The 23,414-nt window shown below is 35.2% G+C and overlaps 7 protein-coding genes and 1 long non-coding RNA gene across 10 annotated transcripts; 3 read left to right on the top strand and 5 right to left on the bottom strand.

Moving 5' to 3' along the window:
• LOC104755130 (WAT1-related protein At1g09380) lies at positions 2,692–6,259 on the top strand. The gene is made up of 7 exons (XM_010477470.2): positions 2,692–3,052; positions 4,544–4,606; positions 4,753–4,869; positions 4,954–5,206; positions 5,344–5,502; positions 5,601–5,752; positions 5,840–6,259. The coding sequence occupies exons 1-7, from the start codon at positions 2,871–2,873 to the stop codon at positions 6,039–6,041; spliced, it is 1,128 nt and encodes a 375-aa protein (XP_010475772.1). The 5' UTR covers positions 2,692–2,870; the 3' UTR covers positions 6,042–6,259.
• Positions 6,174–6,767, bottom strand: LOC104755129. Its single transcript, XR_762183.2, has 2 exons — positions 6,513–6,767; positions 6,174–6,410 (listed from the first exon to the last, which is right to left on the bottom strand). It is a non-coding gene; the product is annotated as an uncharacterized LOC104755129 (long non-coding RNA).
• On the bottom strand, positions 7,015–7,677 carry LOC104755128. Its single transcript, XM_010477468.2, has one exon. It carries the CDS (start codon positions 7,625–7,627, stop codon positions 7,094–7,096), a length of 534 nt encoding a protein of 177 aa, XP_010475770.1. The 5' UTR covers positions 7,628–7,677; the 3' UTR covers positions 7,015–7,093.
• LOC104759128 lies at positions 9,309–9,929 on the bottom strand. Its single transcript, XM_010482095.2, has one exon. The coding sequence runs from the start codon at positions 9,927–9,929 to the stop codon at positions 9,339–9,341; it is 591 nt and encodes a 196-aa protein (XP_010480397.1). The 3' UTR covers positions 9,309–9,338.
• LOC104755126 (galactinol synthase 3-like) lies at positions 9,777–12,178 on the bottom strand. Of its 3 annotated transcripts, none has more exons than XM_010477466.2 (5): positions 11,663–12,178; positions 11,187–11,513; positions 10,893–11,044; positions 10,551–10,803; positions 9,777–9,859 (listed from the first exon to the last, which is right to left on the bottom strand). In XM_010477466.2, exons 1-4 carry the CDS (start codon positions 11,969–11,971, stop codon positions 10,581–10,583), a joined length of 1,011 nt encoding a protein of 336 aa, XP_010475768.1. In that variant the 5' UTR covers positions 11,972–12,178; the 3' UTR covers positions 9,777–9,859; positions 10,551–10,580. The 3 variants fall into 3 exon arrangements, with proteins under 3 accessions (XP_010475768.1, XP_010475769.1, XP_010475767.1); XM_010477467.2 differs by having other exon boundaries at positions 9,796–9,856; XM_010477465.2 differs by lacking the exon at positions 9,777–9,859 and having other exon boundaries at positions 10,269–10,803.
• On the bottom strand, positions 14,304–17,166 carry LOC104755125 (chloroplast stem-loop binding protein of 41 kDa b, chloroplastic). Its single transcript, XM_010477464.2, has 10 exons — positions 16,903–17,166; positions 16,344–16,478; positions 16,167–16,253; positions 15,920–16,010; positions 15,776–15,830; positions 15,622–15,682; positions 15,236–15,457; positions 14,959–15,075; positions 14,738–14,827; positions 14,304–14,637 (listed from the first exon to the last, which is right to left on the bottom strand). The coding sequence occupies exons 1-10, from the start codon at positions 17,002–17,004 to the stop codon at positions 14,458–14,460; spliced, it is 1,140 nt and encodes a 379-aa protein (XP_010475766.1). The 5' UTR covers positions 17,005–17,166; the 3' UTR covers positions 14,304–14,457.
• Positions 17,375–19,730, top strand: LOC104755122 (Golgi apparatus membrane protein-like protein ECHIDNA). The gene is made up of 6 exons (XM_010477460.2): positions 17,375–17,592; positions 17,956–18,018; positions 18,115–18,318; positions 18,427–18,486; positions 19,079–19,205; positions 19,353–19,730. Exons 1-6 carry the CDS (start codon positions 17,578–17,580, stop codon positions 19,439–19,441), a joined length of 558 nt encoding a protein of 185 aa, XP_010475762.1. The 5' UTR covers positions 17,375–17,577; the 3' UTR covers positions 19,442–19,730.
• On the top strand, positions 21,497–23,408 carry LOC104755123 (DUF724 domain-containing protein 3-like; the record flags this gene model as incomplete). The annotated part of the gene is made up of 3 exons (XM_010477461.1): positions 21,497–22,199; positions 22,361–22,840; positions 22,959–23,408. Coding segments are annotated over exons 1-3 (1,524 nt in total), but the record flags the coding sequence as incomplete, so codon positions are not given.

Here is a 23,414-nt window from a genome sequence, read left to right as displayed (position 1 = left end):
CTATTTGTAAACAAAAGTTTTGAGATACCTAAAGGAAACAAGTGAATACATGTTCACATATACAGAAAATCAACACATCCACAGATGGTTGAAGTTTCTAACTCAAATTTTGGTGGATATTTTGATTTAAGATACTACACTTTCGGCTATGTGTATCTCATTAATAGAGGTGTCATATTATGGAAGAGCCTACAGTTGAAGTTTCTTTATAAATCCACTTTAGAAAGTGAGTATGTGACATATAATGAGGTTTATATTAAGAAAGTATAATTACATAAATGTCTTTGAGTTTGAGACCTTAAGTATTGTTAACAAGTGTTTAACTCATTATGTGACAATTAAAGATGTAATTTTCTTTTATACAAGTATGACATGATATGTGAAGGAGCCAGATATATGGACATTAAGGTTATATATGTCAATAAATTAAAGCAAGATGTCAAAAGAGAAATGTATGTCAATTACTCCCTCTGTTTCACAAAGAGTGTCATTTTGACCAATTACACACAAATTAAGAAAAACTTGAATTATACGTATATACCCTTATTTAATAAGCAATTTATCATTTAAATCTAATAGAAAAAGTTTTGGGTTAAGGGTAATAGATAGGAAATGTAAAGGTTAAAAATCTCATTGGAAATATAAAGTGACAGTCTTTGTGAAACAAAGAAAATACTCCAGAATGACACTCTTTGTGAAACAGAGGGAGTAATAGATAGGCACTGAAGTTAAGGTTGCAGACTTAATTATGAAAGGATTACCTCCAATGACTTTTAACATGCATGCTAAAAGTATAAGCCTTGAGGAAAGTTCCTAATTACGTTATCTGCTTATTATGATTAGCCTATATTTGACATTTATTTGAGCTCTTTTTATGACTTTTACATCTTTTATATTATGTTCCAATGTGCACAAATATTATTTGTTATTAGATAGAATACGTCTTTATTTAAAGACATTAAAGAGACCATTATGACAACTCCTATTTATGTTGTGGTCTAGCTAGGAAGGTAGTCAATGTAGTAGTATTTGGAAGAGATCATATTGCTGAATGATATGCAACTGCCATGACTCTCATTGATTACTAGATTAGTCAAGACATTTAGAATGACCAAATGAAAGAAATTAGTTATAACATACTATGCCGGCCTTATGACATTATTTGACTAGATTAGTCAAGACATTTCATTTGACTCCAATGACTCCCATTGGTAGATTTATATATACTTTTTTTTTTCCTGACATCATACTTACATATATTTCTGCATGACGATTGGGCTTTTGTATCATAGAAATATTTTTTCTTCTAATTCGAATTTAGCCCACACATGGCCAGAAATGAAGTGGACGCGATAGAATGAATCGATTTTGCACGGAAAATTCCTTATGTACGTATAACAACAAAAAAGATAAAACTAGAATTCTAAAAATACGCGGCGATAATTTTACGTTAGAACTTGGAAACCAAATAAGTAAGGGACACGAAAATTCATTTGGACGCCAACGCTAGCTTATTTGACTTATGCAAATGACGCAGAAGCATTGTACTAATTATAATTTAGTCATCTTCAATTTGGAAAGCATTTCGTGTAAAACCACTTAAATCCAGCAAGATATGAATCATTACTAACTTCCTCAAATATCAACAAGCATGATTTTTTTTTTTTAACGTGTTGTGTTATATATGTTGTTTTTGCTTTTGGTACATCTACGTTTATATTTATTTGTTTCTACTCATGAGAAAAGACATTCTTGCTCAAAGAAGTCACTGTACACCTAAGGAAAGGCCTTTAAGCCCAAATAAATTTGATCACACACACACACATGAGGGGGGAGTGTATGTTGTTTTTGTAATATATGAGACTTTCCATCACACAAGTTTTCATTATACATTTTACTTTAGATTACTAAACATTATATAAAATAACCAAAAACAAAAAAAAATCGGAAATTTGTCAGATAAAAGTAAGTATGTCGAACTGAATGTGTAAAAAAAAAAATCAATGAAACATACCTGGTTATCTTTATACCATAAGATCTGTGGTATTTAATTAATATATATATTTTTTATAATCCATGCTTAATATATCCCATTTTTTGGGACATAAATAGTATACCATATTACAAAAATAAAAGTAGTTAAAAGAGTGAATGTAAATTAATTAAGATGATACTAATTGGATAATGATCATATATATAATCAAGCGATAAACCAAATCCTTGATTATATTTAATACTACAGAAACGAGTTTTATCAAAGTAGAATTGGTTGCTTGAAGTTTGAGAAAGACATTCATGCATTCTACTACCATTCATTCACAAGCTCCACCAAACCCCATGAAAAAACGGAAACCAAATAAAGGGACTAAAGAGAGGAAATAAGTTTTTCTTTTTTCTTACAAAACGCCAATTCAGATTATCATAGTAATCAACAAGGAGAAAAGTTATACAAATTGCCAAAAATATCAAATGATACATATCATCTATTGTTTCGTGTTCTTATGCCCTAAGGAGAGCACAAGTGTTACAAGCAAACTTCATCCTCGAACCGTTTCTCACCTTTCTGTTTAAAACATCTCTCTTTCTTTCTCTCTATATATATTTATATATAAATAAATAAATAAATAAATACATATATATGTATATATATGTCTTGGGCTATAAATATATAAGGTTGAACCAAAGTAGAGAGATAGATTTGGGGGAAACTAATAAATATTATAGAGAACCCACCTCTCTCTTTTTTTTTTTCTTGGTGTCTCGACCTATTATTATTGATTAGTAATAGTGAGAGAGACATACATAGAGATATATAAACACATATAAAACTGTAAGAATAAAATAAACGAGAGAGAGAGAGAGAGAGAGAGATGGGTAAATCAAGTGATTTGTTGCCGTTCTTGGCGATGGTGTTGGTGCAAATCGGCTACGCAGGCATGAACATTACGTCGAAGATGGCTATGGAGGCAGGCATGAAGCCTCTCATTCTGGTCGCTTATCGCCAAATATTTGCCACTATCGCCACTTTTCCGGTCGCATTTTTTCTCGAAAGGTAGAAAATCATACTAATATCTATACATATACATATGATTTTGATCAACTAACGATTTTGGACATGCATGAAACTATGATCTTAAAAATTGCATCCATAAAACGTTGAATTTGTGTTTGTTTCTCTTGAATGGCATTGTTATAAAATATTACCTTTTTTTTTGGAGTCAAATTAATCAAGGTTTTACGTAGTGAGTTTATGTTTTACAAAAGAGATCAGCGAGAGATACATCATACTTAACTTTGATTGTCATAAACCAGGTAAAAGTTTAGCATTGAGTTTGGGTTAACTTGAATATCTGAAAGTGTGTGTTTTAAGTTCGTCTTAATTAATTGCGAAAAGTACAAAACGATGACATCATTCATATATCAACGAGTGGAAGCCATTTTGTTACTAAATGGCTTTGTGAGTCTGTTGTATAACGATTTTGCGTCTTCTAGCTTTCGGGCGTCACATAAATTAATTACTTTCCAAAGTTTAAGAAATAAAGCTTTTAAATTCATTGACATAGAAGTACCGGTTACATTTAAGTCTTTCTCTTTTCTTTTTTTTGGTCAAGATTCTTTCACATACTGTATATGGTAATAAATTAACTAATCAGTTCTAGCATTTGAATAGGTTTAAAATAAATTTATTTCCATTATTTTACAATTTTGACAACTAATTAATATCCATTTGGAGTATTTAATAGTTAAAATGATAAATAATAATTAAGAAGAAGAGTTTAGCACGACATCGTTTTATTGTCCTACCTGAGAGACTACGATATAAATTACGCATAATATGTGGTAAGTTAAAGATTTCGGGAATTGCTTAGTTGAATTTAGAATAAGAAAAAGTGGTATAGTGCCAAAGATAAATAACTTTCGAATTGAATAAAAATGTGTTTTTTTTCTTCTATTGAAATTAGTGTTTACCGTTATTTTTACAATATCTCTGGGTAATGTCAATCATTTTTGGTCGTATGTGGAAACCTAAGTAATTACATTATCATTAATTCCGTTTACCGAGAGAAAGAAATGAGAAATGTGACGCAGTGTAGCTCACACAATCCACGCACGCGTCACACGTTTTTTTCTTTCTTAAACCGAAACACATGCAGACAACACAAACTATGATGCCAGGTGAGTTAAGCGTCGTCAGTTGCCGTGCCAACTTAATTTGCCAGGACACGTGCTTTCTTATACGATGCCGTTATACTCTCTTACTCTACTACTCACTTTCTATGATGATTGAAATTTTTTTTTTTTTTTTTTCAGTCATTCAATTATCACCCTAAATCCTTTAACCATATATCTGAATTTAGTATTAATGAATCAAGCTTTCCATCATTTATTCCTTGATTTCTTATAAAACGAATTCAAGTCGCAATTGGACTGGTTTAAGCCTGTTAGGTTTTGGTATTAAAAATCACCGTTTTCATACGAAGCGGATTAACTGATTAATGATTGATGCCTAATGAAAAAGTTTCGTACACGGTTTCTTGTGCAGGAAGACAAGACCGAAGATCACACTAAAGGTTCTTGTCCAAATCTTCTTCTGTTCCATTACCGGGTATCTACATAAACCTTGCCTGCTAATTACAATACCTTTACAATCTTTTTTTTTTAACTATTTTAAACTAGTCCATCTCTACATGAGTTCTTAATCACCAGGGGAAACAAATGTCCTAACAGAATAAACCTTGATTTAATTTGCAGTGCGACTGGAAACCAAGTGCTATACTTCATAGGACTTCAGAATTCATCTCCGACCATTGCTTGTGCCTTAACTAATCTCTTACCAGCGGTTACGTTCCTCCTCGCCGCAATATTCAGGTATACGAAATTACTCTTAATAAACCAAGTCTTCATCAAAACAGAACTCTCTGTTTTGACTGCTAACACAAAATTATGTTTCAGACAAGAAACCGTAGGGATCAAAAAGGCATCAGGACAAGCAAAAGTGATAGGGACGCTAGTATGTGTGATTGGAGCCATGGTTCTCTCCTTCTACCATGGTCACACCCTCGGCATTGGAGAGTCTAAGATCCATTGGGCCTATGCTGAAAACATCACGAGCCAAGGTTCCAGTTCTAGCAGTTCTAACTTCTTCTTGGGACCTTTTCTTATTATGGCTGCTGCCGTTTCTTGGTCCGCTTGGTTCATTATCCAGGTAACCTTTTTTTCTTACACAGGTTTATCTTATGTACATAGTTTAATAAAGATTCAGAACGTTATATAACATATTGTGGGTGTGCATATACTTTTAAAGTAAGTTAATTTTAAGAATATTATATATTTTGGTTACAGACGAAGATGAGTGAGACATTTGCAGCACCATACACGAGCACACTTCTAATGTGTTTGATGGGAAGTATCCAATGTGGAGCCATCGCTTTGATCACCGATCACAAAGTCTCTGATTGGTCTCTCAGCTCTCCTCTCCGCTTCATATCCGCTCTTTACGCCGTAAGTCCATATACTTCTACTATACATTAATACATATGCTATGAATTAAGCTAGCTAAGCTAGTATATATGATATATTAATATAAAACGCGGATGCAGGGAGTGGTGGCGTCTGCGTTAGCGTTCTGCCTAATGTCATGGGCGATGCAGAGGAAAGGTCCTCTTTACGTCTCTGTTTTCAGCCCTTTACTGCTGGTAGTGGTCGCCATTTTCAGCTGGACTCTTCTTGACGAGAAACTCTACACCGGCACGTATGTTTCCATACACCTTTATCTCTCTCTCTATATAGAGGGGGGTCGTATGATGATTAATTTGTATGATTATTATATGTATATCAGGTTTTTGGGATCAGCACTTGTGATTATTGGGCTCTATGGCGTATTGTGGGGCAAAGACAGAGAGGTGAGTGAGAAGGAAGAAGAAGCAGAGAAGGTGAAACAACAGCAACGTAAAGTCAAAAGTGAGAGTAATGAAGATATTGAATCGAGATTAGCGGTCGCATCTAGTGGAAATGGTTCCACAGGACCTATATCGCCTTAAAACAAGCTGATTCCTAGCTGCTTTATCTTATAAGTATGAGCTATGAATGAACCTTTTGGTGATTTATGCTGTCTAAGTTACTGCAACTAAAAATTGAATATCCATTTCCGGAGTGTTTAATTTTGTATCTCATTTTGAGGCCAATGATGGAGTGGTTAATTTGTGTGTTATTTGGAGTCTTCATTCCATAGACACTACATATATCTCTAATTATGATCTCTATATTTTCATAATTCTGTTAAAGAAGTAACTCTGTCACAGCCTCACAGGGTTAAAAGTTAATAGTTATTACTGACCTTCAATATTTCATAGACCCAAAATGTAAAGTAGTTTGGCTCAAAACAGAGGGTTCCGGTTTTTGCAAGTCATCTACAATTGGCGGTCACGGTTTAATCCTGGTTTAGTAACTCAAGTATATGGTGAATTTAAAAACAATGAAAAACAGAGTTGTTTGTTCTGTTACTTACTTACTTCAACTCCGTCTTCTTCTTCTTCATTCTCGATTGCGACTTGCAAGTATTATCTCGGTTCATGCACTTTTAATCGATGGAGATAGTAGATTTCTAGGAAGACTTGCCCGTGATTAGGCTTGCTGGAAAGAGATATTTACATGGAGGAGCACATGCGATATAGTTTTCAGACTTACATAACCGATTCGGACTAGTTGAAGGCACTAGTTTAGACATGTCACATGTGCCAATTGGTTGTAGATCAATCAAGAACAACCTATTGACATTTATTAAAATTAACTTGTGTTTCCAAAAATAAATAATTGAAGTATATATACCCATTAGTTGACCGGCTGATTAGGCGATAAGATCAAAGAATCCATAAAAGGACAAAGCAATCAAATCTTATACTAATCTTTTTGCATAAAGGTAAAAAACACTTATAGAAAGAGCTATTTCTATTCTATATATCCCAAATTCTTATCCTTATCAACTAGATCAATTCAACCTTAAACGAAAACATATATTAAATTATAATATTTTATGTAAACATCAACATAATTTTTGTAAACATTTTGCTTCTACTATGTTTCAACATTAAGATTATGAAGAAACCATTTGACAAACGATCTGTTCCATGGATGATAAGATCATGATCTGTCTGTTTTTCTCAATCAGAGGATTGATCGCATAACCAGGCACATTAAAATCTGTCTTACAGATACCAACAGCCTTAGAAATTTTGTTTTGGACCTTGACGATCTTACTGTAGTGAGCTTGGTTGAAGAAAGATATAGCATTAGTGAACGCCAAGTTCATAATGGAGTAAGCGTCAGCGCACATTTGAAGATTTTCCCTCTCGTCTCCAGCATTCTCGAGGAGCGTGCTGATGAAGAAATTAGTGTTTGCCGAGAACCTTTCAGCTTCTCTCACTGTCACGTTCATGAGATCTTTGTTGCTTGGGACAGGAGTAGGCAGGTTCTTGACCAAGACACTACTGCAGAATTTGATATCCGTTGTCTTTTTGCAGATTCCGTTGACCTTTTGTTGAGTTTTGCCATCGAGATTATTAGCTTCTGCAACGGAGAAAGCGAGTATGATCGCCAAAACTGTCGATAGAATGCTATGCATTTTCATGTTTGTTTCTTTTTTGTAAATTGTGAGTGTGGTGGTCCTTTGAGAAGGAAAATTTTTGATCTTTATATTTGAAAATTAGGCGTATGAATGATGAATCAGTCAAAGGTCAAAAGTCTTCGTAACTTACCAAAAAATCAAAATTTGTGAATTCAAGGAAAAAAAAAAAACATTTCCAAAAATGTGACATTTGTTCATTTACCTGGACTAAACTTTAAAATTTATGAACTATTTAAGTTGACCAAATAAATTAAGAAATTATTTTATGTTTTTTTTGTGGTCAGTGTGTAAAAGTCAATGGTTATGGGCCAATCAAAAAACCAACTTTTTATTGTTTTGAATAAAATGTAAAAGCGTTTTTACATCGAGTACATCAATCTTTGATAACTTTCGAAAAACCCAACTTAATTATTTGTCAAGATCTTGAAATCTAACGGGCCAATGAAAAAACCAATTTAAATTGATAACTTTTGTCAAGATCTTATATTTAAAAAATTATCTCCTATATAACAAAACGGAAGTACACAACCTTTTTTGTAGACAATATAATTTTTATAAATTGGTTACAAAAGAGATTATACATCAAATATAGGTTGGTTACAAAAAAAATTATAGATTAATTGGTCAATTTGTGGGCTATATAAATATACTTAAGAATATTCCAAAGAATCATCTTAAAGAGAATATTTCAATGATTTATACAATTTCCAAATAAAATCTTTAGTATTTCATGTATTGTTACAAAATATATTCTGTTAGGCATAAAAATATATTGTTACGCGTAAAAAGAAATAAAATTTTGGTAATTTATCACACTTAATCGTGATTTACGAGATCTTATTATGCAGTTAAAAATAAAATCTTACCTAAGCACGGGTCATATTAAAACATTTACACCAAACATGTTCCAAAATTAAAATAAAAGCAAACAACAAACATAACCATTTCTCATACATAAAATTACAAAATTAACAATATAAAACTTACAAAATAGGTGTTTTTTCATATTTAACATATGATTTTACTGCATAATGTTTTCTCCAAAAAAATTTTTTAAAACAAACATATAAATTATATATATTCTAAATTTATAAAATAAATTAAAAAAATTTCAACCCGTGCTCTAGCACGGTCCTAATCTAGTAATATAATATTTGGTTTGGCTACGTTTGTGATGTATAGGAAACTTTTTTAACTAATCAGAAAAAGATTTGGTTTGACTACTTAATTGTTCGCATCTTAGTAACACGAATATGCAAATGAGTAGGGGAATCAATAATTCCTCAGATTAGGACCAGGCTTTTTAAATGGTTGATTCTGTTGACGAGATCGAACTAGAGGGTAGAGAATGTGAATGCGTCGAAGAATGTTGTTGACCATACCAGTCTATCGCGGTTAAGTTTTAGCATTGCTTAGATTTTATCTAAATTTATCAACATGTACTATGCCGAATTTCAGTTCTGATGGTGATCCACAACAACTCTTACACAATTAGACTACAAAATCTTGGTCAATCATTATTATTTGCATCCGATGGGAATTAATAAACATTAATTCTAATTTATTGTATTCGGATGATTATCCATTAATTTATTTTTTGAACAATTGTTATAAAAATAACAAGATAAGAAATGCATGCTTAATTCTCTTTTGTTATAACTTTTATATTATTGAAAATTTTAGCTGTTACAAACCATTGATTAATATGTTTCTCTTAATAACTGAGAATCTGCGGAATAACTACTGATCTAATCAAGGAAGCCTTTCCATTTTTTACCATATGTCCAGAAACCGCAGACATGGTGATCAATATTCTCATAACTCTCTTCTTCTCAGTTAGAGGATCTTTGTAAGGAGGAACAAGAAATTCGGTTCTACAACGGTCTAAGATTTTGGCTGTGGAGAAAATGATTTTAACCATACGTTCGTACTCTCTTTTTGAAAATAGAAAGCGAATTTCTAAGAAACTAGTGGTCTCTCTCTTAAAAACTGCATGACAAGTCTTGAGACGATTCTTCTTAGGGTCGGGCCATTGGCGGAGTATGTTATCGATGAATACGTAAGTATCATTGGCCTGATCCGTAGCGGTGTGGGATATGAGACCGGTGAGTTCTTGGAGAGTAGCTGTTGGTGCCTTCAGTTTTTCATGGATGGTTTTACTGCAAAATCCATAGTCTTCGTTTTCTACGCAGATACTATTGATCAGTGCTTCAGTTGGTCCATCGGCTTCGACTGCTTCAATATGAGGAATAAAAATGTAAAGAACAAGAACGAACACGAAAAAAATGCAACGCGCAAATTTCATAATTTTTGTATTTAAACTTTATCAGAGATTGTGTTTGATATCTAGATTCTTGAATAACATGTTAAATAGTTGTAGTAGCTTAATCATTTTTTTCTTTAATAATTAATTGTGCTTCTAAAATTACTGAGTCAATAATTGTAGGAAAATGAAGAGCTTACCAAATAAAAATATAGCAAGCCTATAAGTACTAGAATTTTTTATTTATTAAGAATGCATATGTATAGATTATAAATAAGTTTTGACTTTTGAATATATTTTCAAGTTTCATTTACTAATAATATATACTAGTAGTATTTTCTAAGCCGTATAAATATAAAAGGATTGAAAAAGATTAGAACATTGGATAAAATATGGATCCTATTTTAATTGGTCTCATTATTCCATGGGATTTCCTGATTATCAAAACGAAGAAGATTTTTTTTAAAAACTGTTGGAGTAGATTACATTTTACTATTTTAGGTAGAAAAGTCCGTAGCAAACATATAAGGTACAAAGAGGGTTTGGGGATTAAAAACTCCTCTAAGCTCAGTGAAAAAACAGTAAAGCACAATTTCATATGATATCCTAATTATTAAATATTATCAGTTTCACAACTAATAGCAAACAGGTGTTGAGAAGAACCTATCACACAGCCCTCCTTCACAAAGTTGTCTAGGCCGCGGATGGAGCTTTGGCGCAGTGAAGCACAGCAGCCTCACACAAGTCTGTAAAGAACTGTGTAATGGATTGCTGTTTCTTTTGGACATCTTCTTTTTGTCCGCTATGCACATTTACGTTTTTGTAATCAAGAGACTCGTCGTTGTAAATGTCCCACCATTTCTCTACAAGCATCTTGATGTCTTCTCTCTCCATATTTTCTTCTTGGCCAGTGAACCTGATATAAACAGAGAAACAACTTCAGTTCTTTCATTTTCTTAATTTTACTCTTTAAAAATGTATCAAGAAGATAATTAGATCATATACCTCCAAGGCTTAGCACCAGCTGCACAGTAATGAACAACCTTGGCTTCGTTAAGCTCTATGTTCTCCGGATGCCTCCAGAGCATAGCCAAGACAAGATTATATACTGGTGGAATCGGCTTGTATATATCTTTGAAGTACATGTTCAAGAAATCCTATAAAAACACACAAACCAAATTAATCTTATAATTAATAAAGTTTTAAATTAAGGTATAATTTAGACCTATAGTATATTATATATATAATGAAACATCCCCGTGTATGTGTATAACCATATAAATGTGTGAATTTGTTTACCTGTTCAGCAAAAGGTGTGGGAGGGACAACTTTGAGAGTCTCCAAAAGGTTGTAGTAAGTGGAGAGGCTTGGTTCGTAGACGAACATTCCGGCGTTGAAGTACAACGGTGGCTTAGGACCAACCTGCTCCGTCTCCGGCCACGTCACCTTGTCCGGACACTGTTGGCAGTAGCCGATCTTGTATTGAGGAGTGTGGCTCCATGTCTTCTCGCAGAAACAGTCTTTAACAGCGTAGAAACTGCCGTCGGGAAGATCGAACAAGTGATCTATGTTCTCAAACACTTGTATGTCTCCGTCTAAGTATATCAGCCTGCTGTACTCGACAAACTGCATCCGTACATAGTTATTATTAAGTTACAATCAACTCATATTTTCATTTTTTTTATATGATATTTTGGTAAGAAACATATCATGTAATGAAGAAGACATTTTATCAAAAAATAAATAAATAAGAAAAGAAACATGCATGTATATACCTCCCAGATGCGGAGCTTGGAGTAATTGAGGACGTAGTAAGCCATAGCGAACTGGGTTTGGTTATCTGGTGGGTAAACCGGCTGAATGTCCTTGACGATGCAGCCTTGATCCACTAGCTGTCTACGGTGATCAGCCGGCACGTCGGGTAACACAGCAACCACTAATGGGTACTTGCTATTAGCTTTCCTCAGCCCTTTAGCCAGACCAACGACTCCTTTCACGTAGTCTCCGTTGCCAGCAAGGAAAGTCACGTACGCCCTTTTCTTTCCTCCGTAGCTCAACTTGTTGTTGTTCATCTCAGGTGCCATCTCTTGTCGGAGAATTAAAAAAATTAAGTTTATCGAAGAGAGAAAGAGAAACTATATTGATCCTTATTAGTGATGCCTTGAGTTGTTGATTATAGTGATTTGATTGTTGATGAGAGAAACCAAGAGTTGGCTTTTATAGGATTTGTAAGCCGTGATTACGGATAATTAATAAAATGCTAATTAGCCATCGACCCAGGGGAAGCTTCCTAGCTTCGTGTTACTAGTGCATGGCTGGCTACATTGCTACTTAATCTGAAGTAGCGGGTAATGATGACGTGGCGTATTAGGATACGTGTCACACTAGTGAGGTGGGGTCTAAAATACTACCACGTGTGTCACGAAATATTGTGATTGGTTGGAGCGTCTCCGTATGATTTCATACAAGGCTGTGATAATGCCACGTGGAAAAAGGGAGCCCACGAATAAGAATTGATTGGTTGTAGTTTAACTGACACCATGCAATATTGCTATTGCTACTCGTTGTTAAGTAATCTTTTTTTGTCCGACTCATGACCGACCTACTATTTATGTAGTTGGTTATTCATATCACGTTGATATTTTCTTCTTTTTTCATAACGTCAAGATTTTAGTATATAAAAAAGACTAAAAGTTTTTCCTTTTTGTTGTCAACAGGCCAAAAACCAAAAAAAAAAGGCATACAAATATCGTATCATTTAACATTACAATTTTTCTTTATAGTCAAGTTGCATCGTTAGTTTTCTTCGAGTTGAGATTGCATCAAGTAATGCATAGCATGCAGACTAAGTTTGGCTATCAATAATTTTTTGAGTTAATTATAGTGCTAAATTTTGTATACAACTTCATGACAACGGATCATGATTTTAAGTTTATATAACATACGGAATTATGAGGAGTAAGGTGTGGCAATAGTTACAAAAAATTGATTGTTGACTAGTTGTGGACTGAACTTACCCCAAAAAGAAAGAAAGAGAGAACTACCAATTGCTCATGAGAATGAGATGACAAATTTTATTTTTATTCTATCGGATAAAGATCGTGTCTACAAAGATATTATCGTTCAGGCAGAGTACTTCTGATATTTGGATAGTGTTCATGTGCAATTTGATATTTTCCTTCAAGCCAAATTCCATGGATCACCGGCTGACCACTAGCTGCCTTAGTGTGATGAAGGCGTTTTTAGAATTTTTAATCTAAAGAGTAACACTGTAACATTTTGACGTACCGACATATACTGGAAAAGATAAAAACGTACCGACATATAAAAAGAATAGAGAAGAAGAAAAAAAATATTATGATATTCAATTATTTTTATATAGAGTTAAGAATTTGACTGATACTCTGGTGCTGCCAAAAGAAAGAAGACTAATTCGTTTTTGTAGTATATATATTTTGGAATCTAAACTCCACAATTATGTAAGTTTCTCTTTCCCACAAGATTACGACCTGCGGTGGCCAAACCTCTCCTTACCAAAAACACGATGAACGAAACTTTGGGCCCAAAAATAAATTAACGTTGAATGAGGAGTTTTCCGGTCATTGTTATCACATAGTGACTGTTTTGTTGCGGTTGGACGACACCTTTTTTTTTTGCGGTAACGTATTCGTATCTCTGTTAATATTTTTCAAAATGTCTAAAATTACACATTGAAGATGTTTCCATTTGAAGATCAGGTCCACATGGTTTTTGGAAATTGTACATGATAACGAAACAAAAACAATAATAATTCACCGGTTGATGTGATGCAGCATCTTATTTTAAACTGGAAAAGACATTTTAAGGCTCCAGTTATTTTTGTTTGTCTAGCATCCTTTTTATAAATCGTAAACTTATAAAATCAAAAGTCAAAAACACAAAACAAACAAGTCTTTTTGACAAATATCTCTAAGAAAATATCTCTTGTTTGTTTTGTGTTCTTGACTTTTGATTTTATAAGTTTACGATATATAAAAAGGCATGTATCGTAAACTTATAATGTCTCTTAGAAAATATATATGTAGATATAGCCTTATATATCCCACATCGGTGAAATGACTCAACAAGGCATGAACTTTGTCTCTATAAATTAAGATGCCAGCTGCGATTACTTCCTCGTCAAGTTGGATTATTTAAATGCGCGGATTTGTAAGATGGGCTTCTAAATTTAAATATTTGAGCCCAGTTAAGTTTTTGTGTATCCGGTTCTTGGTAGGCCATTTAAGTTAAAGTCGCGGGGATTCGATTTTGTGGTTCGGTTCGGTCGGTTACTAGCTATGATTAATTTAATTTGCTTGGTAGTCGGTATGGCTAAAATATTGGTTCGGTTCAGATTTAGAAAGAGATACCGAATTAAAAACCAAATTTCCATGTTACTAAGAGCCAGAGCCAAACCGTCGTCTCTTTTTAGTTACTTAAGGTTCTTCATCGTCCCAAAGTCCGAACCAAAATATACGTGAGATGACAATAAATGTGAGAATCTTAAAAGAGTTCCGGTTGATCACAATCAAAACCCAACTATGGGCGATTCTTAGGACTGAAGAACAAGTTTCTTGCTTAGAATCATATCATCAGTGGTGAAATCCGCTTCTTTCCGGAAAGTTCCACGACCGAAATCAAGGTTGTATGAGTCAGTGAGACCTTCTACCAAGTCGAACTCTGGTTTCCATCCCAGGACACGCTTTGCTTTCTCCACAGATGCAAAGAAATGCTGCAAAGATCAAGATCATACATAAATCAAAACTCCAACTTTTAAATATGGACTCTTTGATGTTTGCAGCCTGGATCATTTGAATGTTTGGAGTTTTTACCTGGTCACGGAAAGGGAATGCTTTCTTCTTCCCAAAGTCGAACTCTTTCGGGTTGTAGTGGACAATCTCTGGCTCTGGAAACCCACCAGCCTGAGAGAGAGAGAGAGAGAGTTGAAAACATGAATAAGTTTACTCAAGCAATGATCCAAAAAGCTCAGAGATGTATTCAAAACTCTTTGGATTGATAAGACAATACGGAAAACAACAGACAAAGCATGTACCTTTGCGCAAGCTTTTGCTAACCCATCAAAAGTGACGTATTTATCCCCTGAGATGTTGAATATCTCTTTGCTGGCTTTCTCGTTACCAAGCACGTTGAGAAAGGCTGTCGCCAAGTCCTGAAATTACATAATAATCTGACGTTATAGATCAATACTCTTCAAGAGTGATCAGAGGAATGAGATAGTGCTGAGTTTGAGTTAAGGGTCCCCTATAACATAATGAGTGCTCTGAACCATGTAAGTGAGCTCAAGAGCCTAAGAGAAAGTAGTGTGTGACCTTAACGTGACCGAGTTGTGAGATCTGTATTCCAGAGTTTGGAACTGGTATGGGGCGACCAGCTTTTAGACGGTGAAAGAACCATTCTTCCACGGGGTTGTAGTTCAATGGACCGTAGATGTACACAGGACGGATAGAAGTCCAGTTTACACCTTTTGTTTGCAGTAAGCTCTCAGTCTCCAGCTTCCCCTTGTGCCTGCTCTTAGGGTCAACTGCATCCTCCTGCATTGGTTTATGTCCCAGATAAAAAGTTACTACAACTGGGCTCAGGAAATAAACTTCCGAGTGATATCATATGAACAAATCATAATATTTCTATGGAGACTTCCGAGGAATACAAGCTCATATTCTTTCAGGAATAAGAGTTAAGATATATATTTCCATACCTCACAGTGTGGCAAGATATCAGATTTCAGATACACACCAGCTGAAGAACAGTAGATGTACCTATAACATTAACGGCAAATTACAATACTGAAAGGCTGTTTCTTGGGAGCTATCAACCAAATGAACAAATTGGTAGATTTTTGTAAAGCTTACTGTTCTAGTTTAGGCAGTGCATCTATGATGGGCTCAACTTCTTCGGCCTCCCTCCCTGAGAGATAAGAGAACATATCATCCATCAAGACCAGAGACAGTATATTTTTGAATCTACAGTAAGAACAAAGAGGGACAGGATGTTACCGTTGATATCATAAACAACGTCGAAGCCTTCTGCTGAAAGACTTGACTTCACAAAGTCATAGTCCTTTCTGTCTCCTTTCAAGTGAAGAATCTAGAAAAGACCGAGAAAAAAATCATTCATTTTTATTAGAATCCTATTAATAAATCATCAAGTTGTCATCAAGTTCCTGTTGCTCAAGTTCTATGAGTTACTAGGATTACCGCTATATATTATATATGAGTTCTTTCACAAAGAATCATGTAATACCTTGGAAGAAAAATCAGCAAAGTCTTGGTCAGATTCACCGGGCAATTGTTTGGCAATAGGAGACTTACCCCTTGTGAACAATGTAACCTGCAAAAATAACCATTAGGGTAATGAGAGAGGGAAACTAAAGTTTAGGTGAGAAGAAAGTTTGATCAGCCATGGAAGAGAAATGAGAACCTGATGTCCCTCTTTGACAAGGAGCCTGGACAAGAACACACCGATGAATCGGGTGCCACCCATGATCAGAATCTTCTTTTCACTCGATGCTGAAACATAGAGTGCTCCTTTTGGCTGATGAACCTTCCTTTTGTACTGCAATTTCAACAACAAAGCCAACTCTGTAAAACATCTTATCTCCAAAATATAATCTGTAGTTTGAATCCTCACTTCAAGAGATACAATATTTATTCTAAGACTACTTATAATATCTGAAGCTGGAGCTTCACAAATACAAATCAGTGGACACAAAGGAAAATGCTGAGTTAGTGTTCAAAAAACTACGAACTTTAACAATTATGACAAAGAAGCTCATAAACTTTACTTAAACAACAAAATCAGAGCTGGAAACCAGAACCACACATAGACTTTATTAGGCACACATTCATTAATCAAGAAACAATGATCCAATGCTCAAGAAGTCAAACAAAACGAGCTTAGAAAGAGATGATTTTTAAATGAGCCAAACGGATTTTGGTTTCATTAAAGGAAAAAAGGAAAAAAGGAAAAAAAGATGGACCTGGACTTGTAAGTGGATCTTAGCGCCATTGAAGTCAGATAGAGAAGAAGTAAGAAGTGAGAAAGAAGGCTGATGCTGTTGCAACATCATCATCTTCGCCATGGTTGGTTTAACTTCTGTGAGCAACTGAAGAAAAGCTCTTTATTTGAAATTGGAAGTGTGTATGGTTTGTGTGGCCCCATCATCTTGCTCCTTCCGATCATTAAAAGTCTTTATCTTTTTTTTTCTAAGGGATAAGACAAATTATCTCAGCCTCTCTCTCGCCATTTCATGGTCACATATTTACAGCCATCGTCGTCCTCTTCTTTCCTTTTTATTTTGCCTTGTTGTTGTGGATATGATGGATGATTTTGATCGAAACGGAAGTTTTGGGGGTGAATTCGTAATTAACATTTTTATTATTGGGTCTAAATTCTCCAAATATTAAAGGCCCAATATTTATTCGGCCTTTAAAACACATTTGTAAAAACAATATATCAAAAAGAGAAGAAATCACGTAGCAGACACGCGCAAGAGTTTTGTTGAAGAAGATCTGAAATTTTCAGAAATTTTTCTCGGGAAAATTCTGTGGATTTGATCGATTAGTTTCAAAAACGGAGAGGTGTTTTTGTTTCTGCTGATCAGCAAATTACTTCTTTTTTTGCTCGGATTGATCCCTTTCGGATTCTTCGAAAGATGGACCCTAACCAGGTTTAATCTCAGCTGCTTCCCTCTTCGTCTTTAGATTCTTGTTGATTTCTAAGTTCGATTGCATATCAGATTCTTGATTAGTTTCGTTGACTTGTTCGATCTGAATATTATTGGGTTGGATCTGTGTTTCGTATCCGAGAAAGTATACATTTGAGCTTAGGTTAGAGAAGAAGACAATGTAATAAAACTTGTTCATCCCGAATTTTTTTCCTTTTGGCGGCAATGTGTAGAGGGGAATGTAATCTTTTATGTAGCCGTTTTGGTTAGTATGGTAATGGTTGTTACAATGGAATCTGCTTGCATGAACTCCTAATTGTGATTTTTATCAGAATTGAGGCTTACCAAAACTTTATTCTTCGTTAGATTCAGGCACCAGTTGAGAATTATGCAAACCCAAAGACATGTCTTTTCCATGTTCTCTTCAAGGTATGGATCACATAGTATAAATGTTTTTGTCAAAGAAAAATGTTGGATTATTGGACCAATGGTTGGTGACCAGTTTTGTATCTGTTATTATAACAGGGTGCTGCGTTGGCGTTTTACATTCTCTCTGCTCTCTTCTTCAACAGCTTTGTCATAATCTTTGTAGTCACTGTTCTTCTTGCTGCACTTGACTTCTGGGTTGTTAAGAATGTGAGTGGGCGTATACTGGTCGGTCTGAGGTGGTGGAACGAGATCAATGATTTGGGAGAAAGTGTCTGGAAATTCGAGTCTCTTGACCAGGAGGTTAGTCTTTCTTCATTTATTCATAAGGCTACTATGGGTTCAGTCTGTCAAGAAATGTGGGGTTGTGTTTCTTGAATACTTGTGTTTTCGTCTTTTTTGTCGATGCAGTCCTTGTCTCGGATGAACAAGAAAGACTCATGGCTTTTCTGGTGGACACTTTACCTTGCAGTGAGTATCTCCTACCTAACACTTTAGTTGTAACATATGCTAATTACTTAAACCTGTTTGCAGTCCTTCTGAAACTTTAGTGGAAGGATTAGGAATAAGAATAGGCAAGAATAAACACGTCCCTTCTGGTGAAGCATATTCTGCAAAGGTGGTAGATAAGAATTGAGAGCAGCCTTTTAGTACCCCAACAAGCTTCCATTTAATAAGTTTGTGACAAATGCTTTTACCCCTGCATGAGTGGGATCGTGGCAGTTGACACTGGAGTCAAATCACATCCGAAGTCACATTGCATAATATGCTGAGTAGGGAATAATAATCTGCTGGAACTAAGTCTGCCATTTGGAGTATATCCTATGATCACACTTTGACTACATATGATATTGGTTAAAACTTGGTAGCTTATAAACCTATACGGCCAATTACCTTACAAGCAACCTATAAAGAGTCAGATCTAGCCATGAGATGGTAGCTATGCATTCAGTGTCTATAGTACAGGAGCTTAGTAAACATTTAAAACATGTGAATTTCTTTGTTGTCCTTTTTCTGTTGTATTTACAGCTAAATCTTCTCTCTTTTTTTTCCACTTCTTCAGGCAGCTGCGTGGTTTATCCTTGGAGTATTTTCTCTGATAAGGTTTCAAGCTGACTATCTGCTCGTTGTTGGCGTTTGCTTGTCCCTCAACGTGGCTAATATCATTGGCTTCACAAAGTGCAAGAAAGGTAAGATCCCTTATCAATTTCCGATAATTTCCCTGATTTTGTTAAGAATCAAATCAGCTATAGATCACTAGGTTCTTTTACAAAAGAACATATGCATGTACATATATAGAGGTAACTAATAGGCATTCACCAAATTTTGGTTGGCAGATGCAAAGAAACAGTTTCAGCAATTTGCCTCGCAGACAATTGCATCACGATTCCAATCAACTGTACAATCTGCCTTCACCCTTGTCTAAATAAAGAGAAGAAAGACGCTTTAAAGGGTTGTGAGAGCTAAGACAGTGTACAAAGAAAGATTGCCAAAACGACATCGTTGGTTTTTTGACTGATTATTTTCCAATGTTTTGTTAAGGGTTTAAGTCTAAGAGCTCCCTATATTGGCCATTCTATGTATTTTACATTTAGTAACATTTTGCATCTGGCATGGTCTTATCATACGTATATTTAGCCCAAAAGATAACTCAGAAATTTTCTATACCTAAAACAGTCAACATATGCATCTTCCTTATATGTTGCAAGGCTTCACATCTTTTTGTTTTTGGTGAATTGAGTTTATCCATCCACACTAAATAAGCTTCGTGATGATTTGATTTACTTATCTTCTCCCTAAACGTATTACAAACCATATTGTTTGTTATTTCAAATAACTTATTTGGTCGTTTAGTACTATGGTACTGAAATTTGACCGAATTTGGAAAAGGTGAAATTTGACGACTTTGAAAAAGGTGGAAGAAAAGTTCTTTGTTATTTTGGAAAACACTGTTTCGAAAGAAAATATTTTTGGTAACAAAAAAACAAATTTTAGGTTTTGGGGGAAAAATATACAATTTTTAAAAAATATTTTGACAAACGCAATTTTCACTTACCGATTTTGGTTTTAGTATATTTCTATGTAAAGCTACGTCTTGATCATTTCCAATATCACGATTTGATTAATCAGTTTTTCCAGTATCACAATTTGAATATCTCACTACCATCTTTGGAAGGACGAATTGGAATCGGGTGAGACATCAACTTCCCACAAGTACACTTAATTGAAGGGAAGCAACTGTAGGAGATAGCACATGAATGGACAGCTCCAGAATCAGGGCACACAAACAGCTTCACTTCTTCACTATCATTTATGTCAAGGCTCCTACACTGTCTTCCTCTCAAATACCTTGGGTACAGAAGTAGTTCCCTACTGACATTGGAGGAGAAAGAAGCTTCACCCAAAGCAAACACACTTTGATACAAATTGGTCATGCAACCAATTGGAGTGAGTTCCTTCCCAACTTTCCCCTGCAACCGAACAATTGTACCCATAGGGAGGGACATCAGACCAAAGAGAACATCAACAAAGTCCTTCCCTGCTTCATCAAACACAGCCTTGCCACTCGTCTTATCCACCATGAGTCTCAGCTTCCAAGTTCTTTTCTCTGCAATAAGAGAATCAACATTTGTAACAAAGCAATCTAAGAATCTTCTACAAGCTCAGATATGGTGACATTCAACAAGCTTAGATATGGTATGACGTGGACGCATGGTGCATGATTAAGACGCTAACAAGGCATATTATAATCATGGAAATTACCCTTAACAAAATTAATATTATCTTCTTAACCAAATAATTTTATTTGGGTAACAAAATTTTTAAAATATATTTTAAATCATGAAATCGATAATTTTCTCTATCTATTTGCATAACTAAGTTCAATGAATATTTATATTTACATATCTTATAAATTATTACATCATTGATATTTTTAAACAAAATAATTACAATAAAAAAAACTTTTCTTAACAAAGGAAATCAATGATTTATCAACCTATTGCATAATTAATTTCAAAAACATTTCTTAATTAAAACACATAGTCAATGTTTTTTTTTGCCAACAACTTTAATTGATCAGCTTAAATAAGCCAATGTGAAAGAACATTGTTTACATACTGCTTTGGTTAATAATTTTTGATAAGTGTGATACCATTTATCAACTAATTAAGAAATATTCTCTTGAATTTTTTTTTTAAAATCATTGATGTAATAACTAATAAGAGTTGTAACTAAAAGATATTCTTTTGAGATTAATAATGCAAATGGTCGAAAAAATCATCGATTAATTTTTAAAAATATTTTCTACAATTTTTACGCTTTTGGAGTTTTTATTAAGAGGCTCAAGAGCACATACACCATAAAGCCCACATGATGAAAGCCCATTAAAAAGCCCACGTACTTTTGTGGCCTATCTCTAACCCATAACCCACCAAGCATAGTTAATTAAAATTTTACATTGTGTTTTCTGTTTGAAAAGAAATCAAACCGCAAAACCCTAAAAAAGGTGATTGATTGATTCCATTGAGATCCTCACTTTACCATTCCTTCCGCTTCCCGCCAGTATATTTTCGATTCCAGCTTTGGCCATGTCTCTGCGGCCACGCCGATCTCTTGGGTTTTCGTCTCCGGCGAAGCAAAGAAAGAAAGCCCCCCAAAAAACCATACCCACGAGAGCCAATCGAAAGCGTCTGCCTTATTACATAAAACCCGGCGCCGCCGTGGAAATCAGCTCCGACGAAATTGGGTTTCGCGGCTCGTGGTACCTGGGAAAAGTGATCACCACCCCATCCTCAGATAAGGAAAAATGCCAAGTGGAGTACACGAGGCTCTTCTTCGACAAAGAGGGTACGAAGCCTCTGAAGGAAGTCGTCGACTTGAGCCAGCTTCGTCCTCCGGCGCCGCCGATGTCTGAGAGAGAGAAGAAGAGGGAAATCGCGATTGGGGATGAAGTCGACGCCTTTTACAATGACGGTTGGTGGGAAGGGGATGTGACGGAGGTTCTTGGTGATGGGAGATTCAGTGTTTTCTTTAGGTGTTCAAAAGAACAGATTCAGTTTAAGAAAGATAAACTTAGGTTTCACAGGGAATGGGTTGGTGGAGCTTGGAAGCCTCCATTAGAGGATACAGAGGAAGAGGAATCAGAGGAAGACAAAGTAGACAATACAGAAGATGAAGAGGAGGTAACTAACTCATTCTCAATGATACTTGCTTCTACTGTTGGTTGGTTCTTGAAAACGGTTCTGTCGAAGTAGTCTATTGGAGAGTTTTGCTTAATTTCGTGTATTTTACTTATACGGGAATATTAGACTGCACATTAATGATGAGAGTGACGATAATGCAGGATATTTTAGCCCGAGTGGATTTGGAAACTACCAGAGCAACTGCTAAAGAAATGTTTTCTAGTGGCACGATTGTCGAGGTTAGCAGCGATGAGGAAGGTTTCAAGGGGTGTTGGTTTGCAGCTAAAGTCGTTGAACCCATTGGAGATGACAAATTCCTTGTTGAGTACCGAGATTTGAGAGAAGAAGATGGCGTAGAGCCTTTGAAAGAAGTAATCGATTTTCTGCACATAAGGCCGCCGCCACCAAGAGATGAGGATAAAGATTTTACTGTTGGGGACAAGATTAATGCATTTTACAATGACGGCTGGTGGATAGGTTTTGTCATAGAGGGTATGAAGGGTGGAACTGTTGGTATACATTTTAGGCAATCAGGAGAAAAAATGCGGTTTGGAAGGCAGGGTCTTCGTCTGCATAAAGACTGGGTTAACGGTACCTGGCAGCTACCACCACTAAAAGGAGGGCAGATAAAGAGGGAAAAGGTTCTGTAAGATTTCCTTATCGAGACAAGTTCACAGATATCATTCTTATCCCATTCTTCTATATGTTGCACATAATCTTTGCCAAATATATGTTTTAAGTTTTTACTTGTATCTGCAGACCGTTTCATGTAGTCGGAACGTGAGACCTAAGAAAGCAATCGAGAAGCAAGAGTTCAGCATTGGAACTCCAGTAGAAGTTAGCAGTGAGGAACAAGGATTTGAAGGTTCTTGGTTTCCTGCAAAACTTGTTGAATACAGAGGAAATGACAAATGCGTTGTAGAATATGATAACCTGAAAGCTGAAGACGGGAAGGAGCCTTTGAGAGAAGAGGTTAATGTTTCAGAGATAAGGCCTCAACCAGTAGAGCAGGTCATGGTTTGTCCATTCGAGAAGAATGACAAAGTTGATGCTTTGTATAATGATGGTTGGTGGGTCGGGGTGATTAGGAAGGTTCTTGCAAAGTCATCGTACCTGGTTTACTTCGAGAACACTCAAGAGATGCTAAAATTTCATCATTCTCAACTAAGGCTACATCAGGAATGGATAAATGGCAAGTGGATAACAAATTTTAAG

The sequence above is a fragment of the Camelina sativa genome, chromosome 17 (assembly GCF_000633955.1).
Source record: "Camelina sativa cultivar DH55 chromosome 17, Cs, whole genome shotgun sequence".
NCBI lineage: Eukaryota > Viridiplantae > Streptophyta > Magnoliopsida > Brassicales > Brassicaceae > Camelina > Camelina sativa.
The sequence above is the reverse complement of the archived record's forward strand: the minus strand, read 5'-3'. Positions and strand labels throughout refer to the sequence as shown.

Excerpts from the sequence above, each read along its gene's own strand:
- LOC104759128 (XM_010482095.2), bottom strand. The coding sequence starts at position 9,929 with ATGAAATTTGCGCGTTGCATTTTTTTCGTGTTCGTTCTTGTTCTTTAC.
- LOC104755122 (XM_010477460.2), top strand. Across the intron at positions 18,019-18,114 it reads TTTTCCATGTTCTCTTCAAG|GGTGCTGCGTTGGCGTTTTA; the intron begins GTATGGATCACA and ends TTATTATAACAG. Across the intron at positions 18,319-18,426 it reads TCGAGTCTCTTGACCAGGAG|TCCTTGTCTCGGATGAACAA; the intron begins GTTAGTCTTTCT and ends TTGTCGATGCAG.
- LOC104755126 (XM_010477466.2), bottom strand. The coding sequence starts at position 11,971 with ATGGCACCTGAGATGAACAACAACAAGTTGAGCTACGGAGGAAAGAAA. Across the intron at positions 11,514-11,662 it reads CCAAGCTCCGCATCTGGGAG|TTTGTCGAGTACAGCAGGCT; the intron begins GTATATACATGC and ends GTACGGATGCAG. Across the intron at positions 10,804-10,892 it reads GCTGGTGCTAAGCCTTGGAG|GTTCACTGGCCAAGAAGAAA; the intron begins GTATATGATCTA and ends TGTTTATATCAG.
- LOC104755130 (XM_010477470.2), top strand. The coding sequence starts at position 2,871 with ATGGGTAAATCAAGTGATTTGTTGCCGTTCTTGGCGATGGTGTTGGTG. Across the intron at positions 4,870-4,953 it reads CTCCTCGCCGCAATATTCAG|ACAAGAAACCGTAGGGATCA; the intron begins GTATACGAAATT and ends ATTATGTTTCAG. Across the intron at positions 5,753-5,839 it reads GAGAAACTCTACACCGGCAC|GTTTTTGGGATCAGCACTTG; the intron begins GTATGTTTCCAT and ends TATGTATATCAG.
- LOC104755125 (XM_010477464.2), bottom strand. The coding sequence starts at position 17,004 with ATGGCGAAGATGATGATGTTGCAACAGCATCAGCCTTCTTTCTCACTT. Across the intron at positions 16,479-16,902 it reads AGATCCACTTACAAGTCCAG|TACAAAAGGAAGGTTCATCA; the intron begins GTCCATCTTTTT and ends TTGAAATTGCAG. Across the intron at positions 14,828-14,958 it reads TAGCAAAAGCTTGCGCAAAG|GCTGGTGGGTTTCCAGAGCC; the intron begins GTACATGCTTTG and ends TCTCTCTCTCAG.
- LOC104755128 (XM_010477468.2), bottom strand. The coding sequence starts at position 7,627 with ATGAAAATGCATAGCATTCTATCGACAGTTTTGGCGATCATACTCGCT.